We start from the raw sequence: 17,885 nt of genomic DNA, 5'->3' as shown, positions 1-17,885 counted from the left end.
GGCTGGCCCTGTGTGGGGAGCAGGGAAAAATAGGGCGATTCCCTGGAATCTTCCTGCACAGCTGTTTCCCTGCTGAGGATTACTGCTGTCACATGAGCTGCTTTACAGCAAAGCCAAGCTGTCTCCGTGAGCTGAGAAGGTCACTGGGAGCCAGGGCCCTGCAGGGACAGACACACCGCCCTCCCCTGCCTTCCCACAGGGACACCAGGCTGTGGGAAAAGCATTCCCCGTGGTCACAGGGCAAGGCAAGGGGTTTTACCTCCTCCCCTCTGCTCAGCTGGACTGCACATCACAGCAGGGATGTCCCAGTGCTGAGGCACTGCTGAGCAGTGGCCAGGCTCCAAGCAAAGGGCTGGAAGAGTCCTTGTGGTGACACATCTGCCTTCTCTTCCTCGGGTGCCCACCAGTGTAGGGACAAAGCCACCCAAAGGTCACCAGCCAAGGGACACCTTGGTCACCACATCTGCATCTCCTCAACCTGCTGATGCCTCAAATAACACCCCAGGCAATCCCAGAGCAGGAAATGTCCTCCTCAATCCCAAACTGAATAGCTGAACATCAAGGAAGATTTGGCATTGAGTTTTTTCCCAGAGTTTCACTTGGGAAAACAGAAATCTGAAAGTTCAGTGCAGCCACTTGAGAAAATTCATTGAAATTTCCCATTTTCCTCACTCTGCCAGGGCAGGGCTGGTGCACAAGGAAAACCAGGGCTCTTTACTATGCCCCAGAGGCATAGGACAGATGGGGCTGTGCTTTTAGGCTTTAAAATCAGACCCTGCTCCGGAGATCCAACGAGGAGGATAAATCCAGGCACCGAGAGAGCCTCTGGATGTGCTTGGGAGGAACTTGGGAGCTCAGAGCCTGCTAAGGAAGCAGCTGAGGCTCTCAGAAAACAGGGGCTGAGCACTTTTCAAGGCAAAGAAAGCCAACAGCCACCTGGAGCTTGGAGAAGTCCATCCAGGAAGTGGGGAGAGCACATTCCAGAGAGGAACAGGGAGAGAGGGAGAACAGAAACCACAAGTGGCCCGCAGGGAGGAAACTTTGGTATAAAACAAAAGCTGGGTAAATGAAGAGCCAGCAAACCTCAGTGCAGGGAGCAGCCCCAGGGTGCAGGCAGGGCATTTCTCCTTCCCCGGGGCTGTCTGGAGGGGGGGGAGCTCCCAGAGCCCATCTCATTTCCTAAGATGCCTCCTGCAGCCACGACAGCTTGCTGGGATTTCAGCCAGCTTCCCATTTGGATCAGATTGCACCCTGCACCCCCCGACAGCCATTAAGGGCCCGAAGTGGCCTCGGGTCAGAGCAGGCTCCATCCATCCCCAGCAGTGACGTTTTCAGCTCTGCACTGCAGAGGGTGCAGAGCAGGGCACCTGGCAGGGCTGGCAGGAGCTGTGCCCTGCTGTCCTCCACCAGCAGAACACAGCAGCTCCTGCCAGGGGGACCCTGGCATCTTCATGACCCCTCTGCATCTGCCCAGTAATGAACTCCTGGTGCTGCAAGGGGCAGGAGTGGCACAGCACAGCTGGGCACAGCAGTGACATCCCAGCCTTGCCCCTGGTGCAGCACTGTCCCTTCCCACCACGGATGGGGACGAGGCAGGAGGCCTTGAAAGCCAAAATCTGCCAAAACCTGCACTGGGAGATGCTCCAGCTGCTCCAGCTGTGGAGAACACTGCCCATCCTCAGCCCTGGGGTCAGCTGGAGGAGCTGCCCTGAACTCCAGGCACAAATTTAGCTTCTCTCTGGGCAGCAGCTCACAAGGGGGGAGAGCTGGGACCTCTCTTGGGGTTCCTGGAGGAGCAGGATGAGCAGAGATGGTGCCAGCAGCACGAAACTGCCCTGGCATCTCTGGAAGGTCTGCCAGAGATGGGCTCAAAAAGCTGAGGTGGGGCTGCCACACGCTCCAGATAGCTTGGAATGAGTTGTTACTACAGGGAGAATCCACCACACAGGGATTTTATCCTGGAGAAAGGAGCAGCAAAGCAGAGCTGGTCTCAGTTTTGGCTTCATCTTCATCCACCCAGCTCCACACTGGTGGGTTTGAACCTTCAGCTCCACACCCAGCACAGCCATGTCCAGCAGAAATGGCACAAAGCTGCTTTCCCCAGGCTGGTGGTGCCTTCAGGAGCACCACAACCTTGTCTGGAGCCCCTGAAGAAGCTCTGCTGGTCAAGCTCTGCCAAGCCTCTGACCCAGGTGAGGTTAAGCATGGAGGAGGAGGAGGAAAAGAGCTGGAAAAAGGACTCAGCAGCATCTCTGATGGATCAGGAGAGATGCAGGGCTGGGCAGAGCTGGATTTCTGCCCTTCTCCCTAAGCCAAGGGCTGTAAACAAAACAGCCCCAGGCTGGAGAGGTGCAGCCTGTCAGGAGAGCAATTCCCTCTCCTGGAGCCACAACACTGATCCCAGAGGGGGGCACTGCTGAGATCTGCTTGCAGGCACCCTCCAAGAACACCTCCATCCTTCCCACCCCATCCCTGCACTGGAAGCAGGGGCAGACAAGGAAATGCTGCCTCATGCTTTCATATATATTTAGAACATGCCAACTCTACTGGCTGCCATTCCTGCCCTGCCTGGGTTCACCCACATCTCTTTTAGACAGGAGCTTGTCCTTAAAATTCCCATCTACTGCAGACACCCCAAAAATCTGCTGTGACCACAGAGCCCTGACAGCCCCAGCCACCCAGAGGGGACCAGGAAAGCTCAGAGTGTGGCTCCCAAAGCCAAGTTTTGGGGATTTCATCAGCATCAACTGAAAAACCCCTGGAATTTATCTGAAGGTTGGTGGTGGTAAAGTCAAATGAAAAGTCACTAAGAGATCACAGAGCCATGGAGTGGTTTTGGGTGGGAAGGGACCTTTCAAGGGCACCCAGTGCCACCCCTGCCATGGCAGGGACACCTGCCACTGTCCCAGTGTCCAGCCTGGCCTTGGGCACTGCAGGGATCAGGGGCAGCCCCAGCTGCTCTGGCAATTCCAGCCCAGCCAGCAATTCCTCATTCCCAACATCCCACCCCAATCTCCCTTGCCAGGGAATTCCCTCCATTCCCAGCTCTCCCAGCCTGGGATTGGACCCATCCCCACCCCGATTCCACTCCAGAAAGGAATTTTGGGATCCAGGGCCTTCACTGGGAATCTCAGGAAACCAGGAAGGGTCTCCCTTCCCTTTTCCATCCCCAACTTCCATAAAAATCCCTGGGGATGGATTCTGAGTGTCCCAAATCCCAGAATCCCAGAGCAGTTTGGCTGGGAAGGGACCTCAGAGCTCATTCCAGGGACACCTCCCCTGTCCCAGGCTGCTCCAACCCTTCCTTGGGCACTGCAGGGATCAGGGGCAGCCCCAGCTGCTCTGGCAATTCCAGCCCAGCCAGCAATTCCTCATGGCCAACATCCCATCCATGGCAGTGGCAGCCATTCCCTGGCTCCTGTCCCTTGTCCCCAGTCCCTCTGCAGCTCTCCTGGAGCCCCTTTAGGCCCTGGAATGTGCTGGAAGCTCTCCCTGGAGCTTTGGTTTCTTGAACACAGGGAAAAGCAGGAGCCAGGGAACACAAACACATCCCTTCACCTGCCCAAAGGCCTCTTTGCAGCACCCCTCCTGCACTGAGCAGCTCCTTCTGAAGCCACCTGAATTCCTGAGGGGCTGTGAAGGTGCAGAAGCCTGGAAAAACATCATAGAAATCCAGCAAACAAACAGGCTTCAAACCCAACCCAAACCCACAAGGAATCCCAGTCAGGCCTCACAGTCAGAGTGTTCCCAGCCAGACTGACTAATTCCTGGTTTTGGGATGAACAGTCACCATGCAAATTGTGGGATTTAACAGAAAACAACTGGGATACATCAAATCTGAAACTTCCCAACTCAGAAGACAGTGTCAGATCATCTGAATTTTCCAAGGGAAATTCAGGATTAGCCAAAAAGAACTTCAGCTTCCTGTTAGCACAGCAAAGATGGGAACTGCTTTAGGTAGTCAGACCCGCTTTAAATTCTTGCACCAGCCAACAGGCAGCTCCTCTTTCAAAATTTATGGCTAAAGAAGAAATCCTGCCCAGCCTGGAGTCGCTAGCAGTGCTGCTCCCTTCCCTCCTGCAGTCAGAACAAAAGGGAACATATTGCAACTGTGCTGAGAGAGAGGAGGGCTGCTGTCTACTGCTTTAAATGTAATGTTAATGCCCTGTAATCAGCTTTAATTTTTAAACAGACCCAGCCCTCCTGTCCATTTCCCCTAATTCAGGACACGTGGAAGGTAAATGGCCTGTGCTCAAAGCAGGCCAGCCTGGGCTGTGACAGCTGGGCAGCCTGGGAGGCTCAACTGCCTGGTCACAGCCATGCATGGCAAAACTCACCAGGGGAGGGGACACGGGGAGCTGCTGGACAGGCTGTGAGGTCAGGGAGAAGCCAGGAGACAAGGCCAGCCAGGGCACGGCTCATTCAGGGGCTGGCAGCTCCCTGAGACCAGCAGGAGTGATGGAAGGGATGGAAGTACCCAAGGAAAGGCCTCGGAGGTGGCTGCCTGCCCCAGGGAAGGGGTTCCCTTGGGGATATTGGGAACTCTGGCATGGACACGCTGAGCAGGAATGGCTGCTGGCTTTTAGGGACATCATCAGGAGCTGAGTCACCCCTAGGGCCTGATTCCTCCCTCTGTGCTCTCACAGAGCAGCCTGGAGGCTTCACGTGAGGCTTGGATACAGAACAGGGGCACAAAAACACCCAGGAGGCTCCTGGTGCTCCTCAGGCACTTTGGGAAGAGGAGAGAGGCCTTGGAACAGCCCAAGTGCTCGTCACACCAAAATATCCCCAGGAATCATGGAATGGTTTGGGTGGGAAGGAACCTTAAAGATCCAGCTCCAGCCCCCTGCCATGGCAGGGACACTGCCACTGTCCCAGGCTGCTCCAGCCCCAGTGTCCAGCCTGGCCCTGGGCACTGCAGGGATCAGGGGCAGCCCCAGCTGCTCTGGCAATTCCAGCCCAGCCAGCAATTCCTCATGGCCAACATCCCATCCATGGCTGCCCTCTGGCACTGGCAGCCATTCCCTGGCTCCTGTCCCTTGTCCCCAGTCCCTCTGCAGCTCTCCTGGAGCCCCTGCAGGCCCTGCCAGGGGCTCTGAGCTCTCCCTGGATCCTTCTCCTGTCCAGGTGAGCACCTCTCCCTGCTCCCAGCTGGAATTCCTTCCCAAAATCCCATCTGACCCTGCTCTCTGACAGTGGGAAGCCCTTTCCCACTCCTGTAAATCCCCATTCCACACTGGAAAGCTGCTGCAAGGTCTCCCTGGATCCTTCTCTTCTCCAGGCTAAATAAAGACAATAAAATGAGGTTTTTCCACCCCCAAAAAGCCAAACTGTCTCCAGAAATGACCATCCTGTGCTCCCACCAGGGAAACCCAGAGGGATCCTCCTGCAGCCCCTGCTGGGCTGTGCGGGGCTGGTCCCACCCCACACCTGGAACGGGACCCGGGGAAGCTCCGGATGTGGGACAGGAGGGGCTATTTTTAACCCGACTGGTGGGCAGACAAATCCTCCTCAGCAGGGCCAGGATGTCAGAGCCAAGGCTGGCAGTGCCAGCCCGGGGCCAGCGGGATTAGCGGGGCAGGCAGGGCTGCCCTCAGAGGGCAGGGCAGGGGTGCCAGGGCGGGCACCCTGAGCGGGGGGATGCTCTGCCTCTGCTCCTGGAGCTGGGCTGGCCCAGCCAAAATGCCAGCAGGGGATTTCTGCTCACACCCAGCACAGCCAGAGTGTTGGTTTTCCCAGATTTCATAGAGATGGGGCAGCTGTTTGAAAAGGTTTTATTCTGTTATCAGTTTTGATGAATGGTGAGGCACAAGAGATGTAAAACTCAGTGCTGTTCCATCAGAAGCTCACCCAGTTTTTGGTTACAATACTTTATAAATATTTTTCAGCCTATTAGCTTTTGGCACCCAATGCTGCTGTTACTTCTAACAAGAATCAGTATTACCCCATCTCTATAAAACCTAAAAAAACCAACACCAGGGAATGGGGGTGGGCACAGGATGCAGTCAGGAACCCCCTCTCTACAGGGCACATAAAGGAGAGTGAGTGTCCCTGCAACCATGGAATCATTAAGGTTGGAATAACTTCCCAGACTGAGTCCTTTTAAGTCCCCCAGCACTGCCAATGCCACCACTGCCCCTGTCCCCAAGTGCCACATCCACAGGGCTTTGAAATCCCAACAGGGATGGGGATTCCACCCCTGTGCCAGGGCTGGACAACCTTTCCATGAAGGAATTTTCCCTAAAATCCCCCCTGAGCTGCCCCGGCCCAGCCTGAGGCCGTTCCCTCTCTCCTGTCCCTGTTCCCTGGAGCACAGCCCACGTCCCCAAGTGCCACATCCACATGGCTCTGAACTCCCCCCAGGGATGGGGACTCCAGCCCTGCCCTGTTCCAGTGCCTGACAAGAGAGGAATTTCAGTGCCTTTCAGTGAGGAATTTTTTTCCTAATATCCTAACCCTCCCTGATGCAATTTGAGTTCCTTTCCTCTGGTCCTGTCGCTCGTTCCCTGGGAGGAGAGACCCCGACCCAACACAGATGAAGCTCTTTTAACTGAGGTTTGTGCCACTCAGAGCCCAACAGCTCTGTGTGTGGTAATTGTTCATTCAAACACAGCAATTTGTCCTCTAGGCAACACCTCTGCCTGTCCCTGGAGCTGCTCAGCAAACCCAGGAATTCACCCTGCTGGCTGCCACTGGCTTCTCTTCTACCCTTTCTCATCTGAAACACACCTGCAAAAATTGTTTTCCTCACCTTTCCTTCAGATTGGGATTAAATCCTACCTGTTTCAGGGAAAACCTTCATAAAAAAATTCTGTTCCCACCAGGGAGGCCCTACAAAAAGCTTGACTCTTTCCTTCCTGTCCTCCTGGATGCAAACATGCTGATCTGCACTTTGCCAAGCTGCTAGCGACTCATTTGGCTCCATCTTCCCTAAAAAGGAGATCCAACAGGAAAAACATAAAGCACTCCTTTTTAAAAGTGACATTCGCAGCCCCTAAACCTCCCCCCCATGACGTTTATAAATGTTTTTCTCATGTGAAAAAGCCACCAAGCTCCCAGTGGCTCCGTGTCACATCTCCCTATCCCAAAGAATCCCAAAGCAAGCACAGGGATCCCAAACTCTGCTGGGTTTTCCCACCTGGGAAGAGACACAGAGCTCAGGGAGCAGGATCCCAGCCCTGCCTTTCCCTGCTGGGTGTGTTTTCACCTGCAAGCAGCCTGGAGGAGCATTCCCATTTCCCATCTGCACGGCCCAGGCTGGGACAGCTCCCACCTGTTGACTTTGTGTGGGAAGCTCAGCAGCCTCGCCCAGGACTGAAGCTGTTCCAGCATTTAAACCTCTTCCCACATGGAAATCACCACCTGGAGCAGCAGTTCTGTGTGGCACTGTCACCCCAAAGGCTGCTGAGGCTCTTTTATCCTGCACATTTGGAGTCCTGCTGCTGAGAAAGTTAAATTTTCTGTGCTGAAGGGCACAGAGCCACTAGAAAATACTAAATTTGACCTGAGGCCGTGGAGAAAGCTTCCAAAATTGAGACATAGCACTGGGATTACAGGTGTGGAGTTTGATTAGAAGTCTGTAATATCACAGAGTGGAAAACTTAGACTTTAAGGCTTTAGAATATAACTATATATGGGGCTAGATACAAGTTCTTGGGCAATGGCTAGTTGTTCTTCTTCACCACCTGCTTCATAAGTTTAAGTAGCATTTTGTAATTAGACATTATGGACTTCGAGTGATTAGTTATTAAGCTAAAAGTAAAAATAATTTAGGTGTCATTTATTAATTAGATAGTTTAGCCTTAAAGGACCTTGTTAAGAAGATAGTTGGCCATTTTGTAGAATGCTGCAGAACTAACCACTTGTAACATAAATAAGAACCAATAAACACCCAAATCTGAACACAAAATACCATCTCAGGAGCTTCAATCCCAGCCTTGAGAGAAGCAGAAAAAAGAAGCCAAAACCCAGCAGCACTGACACCTCCTTAGAGAGCTGGGAGCTCTCCAATCCCCCAGCCCACGTCAGAGCCTAATGCTCCTCACAGATCCTGGCTCAGCCCTGGACACAGCCCCCTCTGCCTGTGTGGAGAGCAGGGTTGGGTTTTTGGGATGGAGAAGGGCAGGACTGGGGGTGGGCTCTCACAGTGCCCCCCTTTGTGCTCCCAGGAGCATCTCCAGCAGCACAGGGAGGAGATCCAGCAGGAAAATCAGCTCTGGGGACAGGAAAAGAGGAGCCAAGGGGGACAAGCAGGATCCACTGGATCTCTGGCTGGGCCAAGCTCCTGTCTGTGGAATCAATTCCCTGGTTATGGCTTGATCCCACATCCTCCACAGCTTCTTCTTCCTTCCCAACTCTTCCCATGCTCCTCATTCATGCCCTGGTTTGAATCCCAGCTGGAGCTGGAGCGTTCCACTCCTCTCACCTTGTCAAGAACCCTGGACTGGTGCTGTTAAACCCTGCCTGGGCAGGGAGCCCCTCCCGGGCAGCCCTGCAGGCTCAGCCCTGCCAGCAGCCTCATCAATATTTCAGGATGCAGCCGGGAAGCCCTGGCAGCCCTCAGGGCCCCACGGATCAATGGCAAACAAAAGGCTGCAGGAGGAGGAGGAGGAGGAGGAGGAGGAGGATGAGGAGGAGGAGGATGCTCCAGCCCCAGCTCCTTCCAACGCTCACCAAGCTCTTCTCACTCCAAAAGCAGCTCCAGGGCACAGAGTTTTTCTTAGCAGAGCATTTCCCAGCATTTTCAGGGACTGGTGCTGCCACACTCCCCCCTGCACTTGCTCTCCACATTCCTCTGTTCAATACCAAGCACTTAGGAACAAAAACATCTGAGGCTCCAAGCGTGGGGTCACCAGTTCCTGCAGCCCCACTCAGACAGATGCTCCTGAGGAGCAGGAAAACCATAATGCACTCAGCTGGTTTGACACTGCATGGCAGCAGGAGATCCTGTTTCCTTCAGCTGGGAATGGAACAGATCACAAGATTACCCACAGCCCTTCTGCAGTGCAGCCACGTTCCTGGGCTCCCTGCAAGATATCCAGCCCTAGATTCCAACATTTCCATGAATATTCAGAGGTCTCCTCTTTTTAGCCATCTTGGTTGTCTTGTATTGTTGTTATTATTCAGATAATTCCAGAGAAGGGATGGGAAAAATGCCATAGTGAGAGAGAAATGAACAAACAAATTTTAAACAAAGAGAGTAATTACACTAAATGGCTAAAATCAGGAATGAAACACCTTGCCTGACCTCCAGACATTTTCACAGAAATCATGGAATGGTTAGGGTTGGAAGTGAGTTAGAGATCATCTCATTCCTGCCATGGGGACACCTTCCACTACATCCCAGGTCGTTCCAAACCTGTCCAACCTGGCCTTGGACACTCCCAGGGATGGGGAGGTGTCAAACTATCTCCTTTACCTTATCAATAAGATGGAGATAAATTTCTATCCTAGCCTTCCAGATAGGTTTTTCCCTCAGAAGAGTCCTGCAGAAGGGTCAGAGCATTCCCAGAGAGAAGTGTTTATTGGGAATATTCAGCAAATTAAGACCTTGCAAGTAAAAAGGAAAAGGGGGAATTTGCTGGTCGGGACCATTCTGGCTCTGGCAGTTTTCCCCAAATCACTCCCAATTCCACCTCCTCTGGACAGAAGGGCAGGGAGTGGATTTCTCCTGCTGCATCCATCAAATGGTGTCCAGGAGGATGCTCCCACTCCCAGCCCGGCTACGGAGATAAATCCTGCCGGCAGCAAATCCATCTGCTCTGCTCCCCAGACACAGACAGCAGCAATGGATACCAGCATCTCCTCCATCCCTGAGGGAGATATCTTAGCTGCTTACGTAAGGAAGCAACAGCATGGAGCTTCCAAGGACTCCAAAGCCCTTCCCCTTAATACCAGCGGAGATTAGAGCAAATCGAAGCAGAGTGGAAACCAGGCTGTGGGCGAGGTTGTGCTCACAGGAAAATGCTGCAGTCTCTCCTCTTAATGCACTCTAAATCCCATCTGATTTCCAACTCGGCTGCTAGGAGAAAAAAAAAAGGAGAAAAAAAAAAAAAAAGCCCAGCCTGTATTGAAATGATGTCAGTGCTGGGAGAGTGAGGTGGAGTGACTCAGGGAGGGTGTGGAGAAGGGCAGTTTTAGGGGAAGCATCCAGAGGAATCCAGACTGTGAAAGCGTTTTGGAGGCAGAGCAGAAGGAGCCAGGGGTGCGGATCTGCTTTTCCAAATCTGATTAGTTGCTGGTTTTGAGCATCCAGGGTCAGATCGTGCCTCTGATAAACACACAGCACTTCTCGCCCTCACAATAAACACACTCCTGCTCTTCCCTCGGTGCCAGATGCATGCCCAGCTCCGGGGACAGGGATTTCCCTTCGTTTCTGCTCCCTCTTCAGGCTGGCTGACTCCACAGCAAGGGCACCAAACCAGCTCAGAGCCAAATTGCTCTTCCCTCCTCTGCTGCAAACTGATCATGGATGTTTCACACGGAGCACACTCCTGGCTGGGTGAGGATTCTGATGGAAGGCAGCCCTCACCTGAGCAGGGTTCTGCTCTCATGCAAAGTGACAGTTCTGGCACCCAGCCACACGTGCTTGGCCCCTCTTTGACAATTCCTGTCCAAACAGTCCCACCCTCAAGGCTTCTTTACAACTTCACCCTTTGTGCCCTTTTCCAGCTGATTTTGACACACCTCCTTCCACCTAACCCAAACAACCAGTGGGTTCCTTGGGTAATTCCATAACAACCAGTCTGAGCTTGGGAATTATCCCAGAGTCAGGCTGGAAAAGACCTCTGGGATCACTGAACCCAACCTACGACCCAACACCAAAGCATCCAGGTGTTCCTTAAACACCTCCAGGGTCAGGCAGAAGCACAGAGCAATTGGAGGCAATGGATGAGCCCCAACGAAGCACATTTTCATATTCCATTCATCTCTTGAACTGCATTTTATAGATTTACAGTTTTATTTCTAGTTTCAAGAGCTGCAAAAGTCACCAGACTTGGCAGAAGGCATAGAACAGGTGAGAAATGCTACAGAGAACCCCTGGAATCAAGAGGTCGACTGTGGTGGGAAGATGGAAAATGAAGCAGGAGGAAAACAACCTGAGGCTGACTCAGGAACAACCACCAAGCACAGAAAAAAAGCCTTGAGAAGGGCAGGAAATAAGTGATAAAATGGTGGTTTAAGAGTTCTGGAGATGAGTTTATGATGATCAAGGCTGGTCCTTCCTGTGCTGGGCACAGACACACATCACGGAGCAGTTTTCCCAAAAAAACTAAGGATGTAGAGCAGGGGAGGGAAAGATCAGAGCCACCAACACCATGGAAGCCAACAATGAGTTCAAACTCCCATTCCACCCTGAGATTAAAACTCACAAGTGGTCAGTGCCCCCCTGAGCGAGGGAGGAGTATTTTACCCCCAAACCGTGCCATTTCAATAAAAAGAGAGGAAAAGACCATTTTAAAGAGCCTAAATAAAAACCAAACCAAACCAAAGCTTTGCAGAGGCCTTACCATTGGCATCCTGGACTCCTGTGAGTGCCCCCACTGCTGCTGCAGTTTCCCCAGACAGGACAATCTGTCCCCCTCCTTGAAGGGTGGCCTCGGCCAGCGTGGCTACGGCGTGGGCAGCGGCTTCACTGCAGAGGGGAGACAAGGGTTAGGGCAGCAGAGGAACAAATAATTCCATTTTAAGCAGCAAACACACGCCAGGAGAGCAGCCCAGAGCAGAGGGATTCCCACCTGGCCTGGGTGGAGTGATGCACAGCAGGAAATCAGCACTGCAGGAGGAATGGATGGGAAGAAGCTGCTTCTGGTGGATTTTTTTTGGGTGTCTTAGAAAAGCCCTGTGTTCTCCCTTTCACCTGGGACTTGATAAAACTTTGGGGCAATTCCACGTGGCCCCTTCCTGCCTCTGCAATCAGGTATCAGGCTTTTGGCACTGGCTCATCCTGGGGCTCTGCAGATTTCAGAGCTCTCCCTTCTGCCCCTTCAGCTCACCCTGCTGCCAGGACCAGCATCACCAGCTCTGGCTTCAGCTCCTGCCCAGCCAAGTGCCTTAATGACTCTTTTTAATGAGCATCGTTTTCTAGCAGAGTGCTGTTAAATTTCTTCACACAAATGAGGCCAGGCCCAAAAGCCCTGCAAAGGTGCTCAAGGAGTTGCAGAACAAGGATGGGGTAAGGAAAGAAGGAAAAGATGTTGGGACTGTCTCCACCAAGGCTGAGCTGCTGAGATTCCACAGCTAAAAGGGTGGAAAAGGAACTTAAACCCACCCAAATCCAGGGCAGGGACACCTTTCCTAACCCAGGTGAGCCCCACTCAGCCCTGTTTGTGCCTTTGAAAGATTTCCTGCAGCTCTCAGGAGATAAAACTGGCTCTTGAAAACCCCAAAGCAGCTGCAAAGTGCTTCAAGTTTGTTGGATTAAGCCTTTTTTTGACCCAGAGATGGGGTGGTTTTGTGGCAAGGCAATACAGATGTTAGAATTATATATTTATATCTATTATATCTAATTATCTATATATAGATATACATTATACATAATATATAATTATATATAATTATATATATATTCTATATCTATGGGGTGATTTTGTGGGTGAGAAAATACAGATGTTATAATTACATATATCTATTATACATATATATATACACACACATAATATATAATTATATATACAATTATATATATATATTCTATATCTATGGGGTGGTTTTGTGGGTGAGAAAATACAGATGTTATAATTCACACTATTACAATCAGAAACTATTTCTTAATTGCAATACCTTATAAGTGTTTCTTAGCCCATCAGCTTTTACTACACCATGCTGTAAATGCTTTAAAGCTAATCATCTAAAATGACTTCTCACTACAATGCACTTTTCATAGTTATATTTTTCTAAAATACCTAGTCTTACTTACAAAACCATCCTTTAAAACTTATTTTTAATTCCATTTCTCTCCTAACAGTGTTTATCCTGTTCCACAGCATTTCCAAGTCAGCATTTCTCATCTCAGGGTTTACAAACAAACACACGCTATGTGAGTACTTCTGTCAAACTTTAAGAATTCTCTACAAGTTCATTTCCCACTGAGGTCACCCCAGGCTGGTTCAGTCAGGTCTGAGGTGGGAACAGGGTTTGTGGCCAGCAAAGCTGTTCTGTGACCACAGCAGTGGCAGATATTTGGGAAGGGATGTGCCCAATCCTTCGCCTCCCACAACCTCCCAGCTTCCCAGGGATTGCATCTGGACCATCAATTCTGACCTGTCTCTAATCCCCTCTGAAGCCCATCTACACTTTTTGCTTCCCCAGCACCCTGGAGCAAAGAGTTCCACGTTTAATTAGAAGGAAAAATTGCATTATGGTGCTTCAAAAACTCCTGGCTGTGCAGCCCTTTAGTCTGATATTGTGAGAAACAGAAAATAAAACTTTTCTTCTTTTGTTTTCCTCATGGTTTCACACATTTCCAGTGATCTCCTTCCCACATTTCCACTGTGGATCATTCCTGGCTTTGATCACTCTTTTCCATTTGAGTAGTGAGCACTTCCCACACTGTCCCAGATGTGAATGCACCATCAGTTACTCCTAATGCCTTTCCTGACAATTCCTAACATTCAACTTATTTTGATAAGATCTGCTCAGCAGGTAAAACATTCCTGAAGTCAAATTTCCTACCAATTCCTACCTGAATTAAGCAAAAAAAAAGTAGGGATTTCCTTTAGCTTCCCCATGGATGCTCTCCCTCTGCTCATTCTCTGCTCGACCAATTGACTCAAATATTTTCCAACTATTTTCCCATATTTTTCTTCTCTTCCCTCATTTCCTGCTTAGATGCCAAACACTTTCCTGCTGCATCCACTCAGGGTGGACTTTCAGTGCTCAGCAGCCCCTCTGTGTCTCAGAGCAGCTCTTTAAACACTTGTAGAGATCCAGAATCTTTTCTTGCCTGGCTTCCCTCCTCCCCTTGGCACATCCTTCTCCTGAGCCTGGAGCTCTGGGAAGGCATTTTCCCTGCAGGAAGGCCCAGGGCAGCTCAGCAAAGCTGGCATCAGGTGTCACCCCATGTCCAGACTTTCCACTTCTTAAAAAAATCCATGTAGGGAAATCTGGAATCCTGGAAATGTGCAGGATAAAATCCTGCAAGTTGGATTTGGGGAGATGGGGCTTGCTCCTGTAACTCCAGTGTCCTGAAAGGATCATCTGGTTTTAAAAGGCAATTTTACAGGGAAATATTAGTAAAAAAAAGCCTATTTGAGCAACCTCATGTGGCAGACAAGAAATATCTGAAGGACCCAAATCTGCATCATAAAGAGCAGAAACAGTTCTGGGTGTGTTTGGAATTCAGTTCCAACAGAGATTTGGGAGCAAACTGGGACCAAAGTGATTCCTTCAGCAATTTCTGGGTGGAACAAGGCCTTGGAGCTTTATTCCAGCTACCAGCAGTGTGGTCTGGTGCCCTGTTCCACCCCCTGGCTGCTCAGCCAACAGCCTCTAACCAGGATCCTTGTTTGGATGAGGCAAATTCTTGTCCACACCTCAGCAGTGGGAAACCTCCTTCACTGCTGTGCTGTGATCTCCTATCCCTCAGGGAGTGCCACAGCCACTTCCAGGATTTAGGAACAGCAGGATGAGTTTAAGAGCAAAGATATTTCATCCTGCCTGATGGACCTGTGGAGCCACACCTCAGATCTTGCTAACCTGAGTGCAGCCAAAACCCCTAATAACCACTGCAGCTCCTTCAGCTTCTACTTCAGAAAGATTTGGGGGGGAAAAACCCCAAAACCAGTGACCTGTGGAGGAAATTCTGATTGTGACCAGAGCAGGAATCAGGAGCTGTCCTGCACACACCACCTGCTGCAAGAATCCATGAGTGAAATCCTCTCTCAGGACTGAACTCTGGGTGAAGTCTCAGGGTGAACTCTGTCCCAACAGAAGGAAAGCCAGGCGGGAGATGCCAGGCTGAGCTGTGCCCTCTCCAAGTACCTGTTGAGTGCCATGGTGACAGTGGCTCCCTGCTGCATCTCCTGCGACGCCGCCACCGCCGCCTCGGCCAAGGAAGCCACCGCCTGCGTGGCCTCCGAGGCCTGCGTCGTCTGGATGGTCATCTCCCCGCCCTGTAGCGTCGCCCAGTTCTGCTCCACCTGCCAGGGAACACAGGCTGTAGGAGCAGCAGCACCCTCCAGGGGTGCCTGCTTCCCAAAAGAGACAAATGGGTTGGTTTTCATAGAGTTCTGCAGTGTCCAGCTCGGAGAGAGGGGCAAGGGGAGGGAGGGAGGCTGGGATGCACTGAGGGGTGGCTGGACACTGCAGCCCCTCCATCAGCCATGAGGCTCACAGGGCATAAAGATCCAGAAAAGTCCTCAAAACCACAGAAATCACAGAATGGCTGGGTTAGGAGAGACCTTGCAGCCCATGGAGTCCAACAGCTCAGGCAGAGCCTGGCCCCAGTGCCACATCCAGGCTGCTCAAACACCCCCAGGGATGGTGCCTGCACCCCCTCCCCGGGCAGCCATCCCAGAGCTTTATCCCCCTGCTGGAAAAGCTTTTTCCTGCTCTCCAGCCTGAATTTCCCTCGGCCCAGCTCGGGGCTGTGCTGTGGCTGTGTCAGTGCTGCTGGAGGCAGAGCCCAGCCCAGCTGAGCACAGGCACCTTTCAGGAGCTGGGCAGGGCTGGGGGCAGCCCTGAGGCTCCTTTTCTCCAGGGGAGCCCCCCAGCTCCCTCAGGGCTCCCCTCAGGTTTGTGTCCCCAGCCCTTCCAAATCCCTCTTGTCCTGCCAAATCCTCAACAAAACAGGGCAGTGTAGCTGTTGTTGTACCTGGATCGCTGCCTGCCAGCCTGGGCTGTTTGTTAATTAGCTGTGATTAATGGCCATCAATCAAAACACAAGTTCTTCACCATGAGGAAGAACTTCCTTCCATGGAGAGTGGCAGAGCTCTGGAACAGCTGCCCAGGGAAGCTGTGGAGTCTCTCTGTCCGGAGACATCCCAAAGCCACCTGGATGTGTCCCTGTGTCACCTGCTCTGGGTGGCCCTGCCCTGGACTGGACGATTCCCAAAGGTCCCTTCCAAGCCCAGCTCTTCTGGAATTCTGTGTTTCTGCAGTGCTGGAGCCCCAGCACACATCACATCCCTCAGGGAAATGGGCTGTGTTTTCCTCCCTGTTTCTATTTGCACTTTTTGGGGACTGGTCCATGTTCCCACCCAGGATTTATCTGGACAGCACCTGTGACCTCGGATGGGATTGAGCAATATTGATAAATAAAAGATGATGGTGGTGGAAATGTTCATTTATCCCAGGTATTTAAAATTCCCTAACTCCACACCTTCTCACAGATAATTTTCATATTACCTAAAGTTCACCCAGCTGCCCATTTTCCCCCATATTTTCATTTTCACAGCTGGTGAGATAATGATTATATGGCCAAAATCCACCAGGATGAGAACTCAAAACACACTTTGGACCAAACAAGCAGAGGATCTGCTGACAAATCCTACGGGCTGCTTTGCAAGGTGGAGCTCTCCCTCCACCTCCCATCCCCATAAACATTTTAGGACACTCCCCAACTTCTGAGACACAAAAATGCTGTTAGGGGGTGATGAAAAAACCACCTCAATTTGTTGGGATGGAAAAAAGCAGAGGTGATCTGAGGCTCCAGGTAAAATTTTGCATGAGGAAACTTTGCTGCCTTTGGGCAAAGGTCAATCCCAACACAGGATGGAGAGGGAGGCTGTTGTGGGAAGGGAGATCCCAGTGGTGCCCTACAAAGGTGCCCAAGGAGTTGCAGAACAGGGATGGGGTAAGGAAAGAAGGAAAAGAAGCTGGGACTGTCTCCACCAAGGCTGAGCTGCTGAGATTCCACAGCTAAACGGGTGGAAAAGGAACTTAAACCCACCCAAATCCAGGGCAGGGTCACCTCCCCTAACGCAGGTGAGCCCCACTCAGCCCTGTTGGTGCCTTTGAAAGATTTCCCGCAGCTCTCAGGGGACAAAAGTGGCTCTGGACAACCCCAGAGCAGCTGCAAAGGGCTGGAAGGTCACTGCAGGCGGCCCCAGTCAGCTCGGAGAGGGAACAGCGAGTGAGTGAGGCCGGCAAAGCTGCTCTGTGCTGCCACCTCCTGCCCTGACACCCTGGGCACAGCACGGGGACACACTGGGACAGGGACAGACAGAGGGACAGACAGGGACACACAGGGACAGACAGGGACCAACAGGGACAGACAGGGACCGACAGGGACAGACAGGGATGGACTGGGACACACAGGGACAGACTGGGACGGACTGGGATGGACAGGGACGGACAGGGACGGACTGGGATGGACTGGGATGGACAGGGACACACAGGGACAGACTGGGACGGACTGGGATGGACTGGGATGGACTGGGATGGACAGGGATGGACAGGGACGGACTGGGATGGACAGGGACGGACTGGGATGGACAGGGACAGCCAGGGACAGACTGGGACAGACTGGGACACACAGGGACAGACAGGGACGGACTGGGACGGACAGGGACGGACAGGGATGGACTGGGATGGACAGGGATGGACAGGGACGGACTGGGATGGACAGGGACGGACTGGGATGGACAGGGACAGCCAGGGACAGACTGGGACAGACTGGGACACACAGGGACAGACAGGGACGGACTGGGACGGACAGGGACGGACAGGGACGGACAGGGACGGACAGGGACGGACAGGGACGGACAGACAGGGACCCACAGGGACAGACTGGGACGGACTGGGATGGACAGGGATGGACAGGGACGGACTGGGATGGACTGGGATGGACAGGGACGGACTGGGATGGACAGGGACGGACTGGGATGGACTGGGATGGACTGGGATGGACAGGGACGGACTGGGATGGACTGGGATGGACTGGG

General features: G+C 52.1%; 1 protein-coding gene across 1 annotated transcript in view; it reads right to left on the bottom strand.

Moving 5' to 3' along the window:
- Positions 1–17,885, bottom strand: part of NRF1 (nuclear respiratory factor 1) — a 50,788-nt gene that overhangs the window by 13,791 nt on the left and 19,112 nt on the right. Inside the window, exons 8-9 of the mRNA XM_064421624.1 lie at positions 14,983–15,140; positions 11,511–11,635 (exon numbers count right to left, since the gene is read on the bottom strand). Of these exons, the coding sequence (XP_064277694.1) occupies positions 11,511–11,635; positions 14,983–15,140 (283 nt within the window). The remainder of the gene's footprint in view (positions 1–11,510; positions 11,636–14,982; positions 15,141–17,885) is intronic.

This window comes from Passer domesticus, chromosome 5 (assembly GCF_036417665.1).
Source record: "Passer domesticus isolate bPasDom1 chromosome 5, bPasDom1.hap1, whole genome shotgun sequence".
In the NCBI taxonomy this organism is placed as follows: domain Eukaryota; kingdom Metazoa; phylum Chordata; class Aves; order Passeriformes; family Passeridae; genus Passer; species Passer domesticus.
This window is presented reverse-complemented; position numbering and strand designations above follow the sequence as displayed.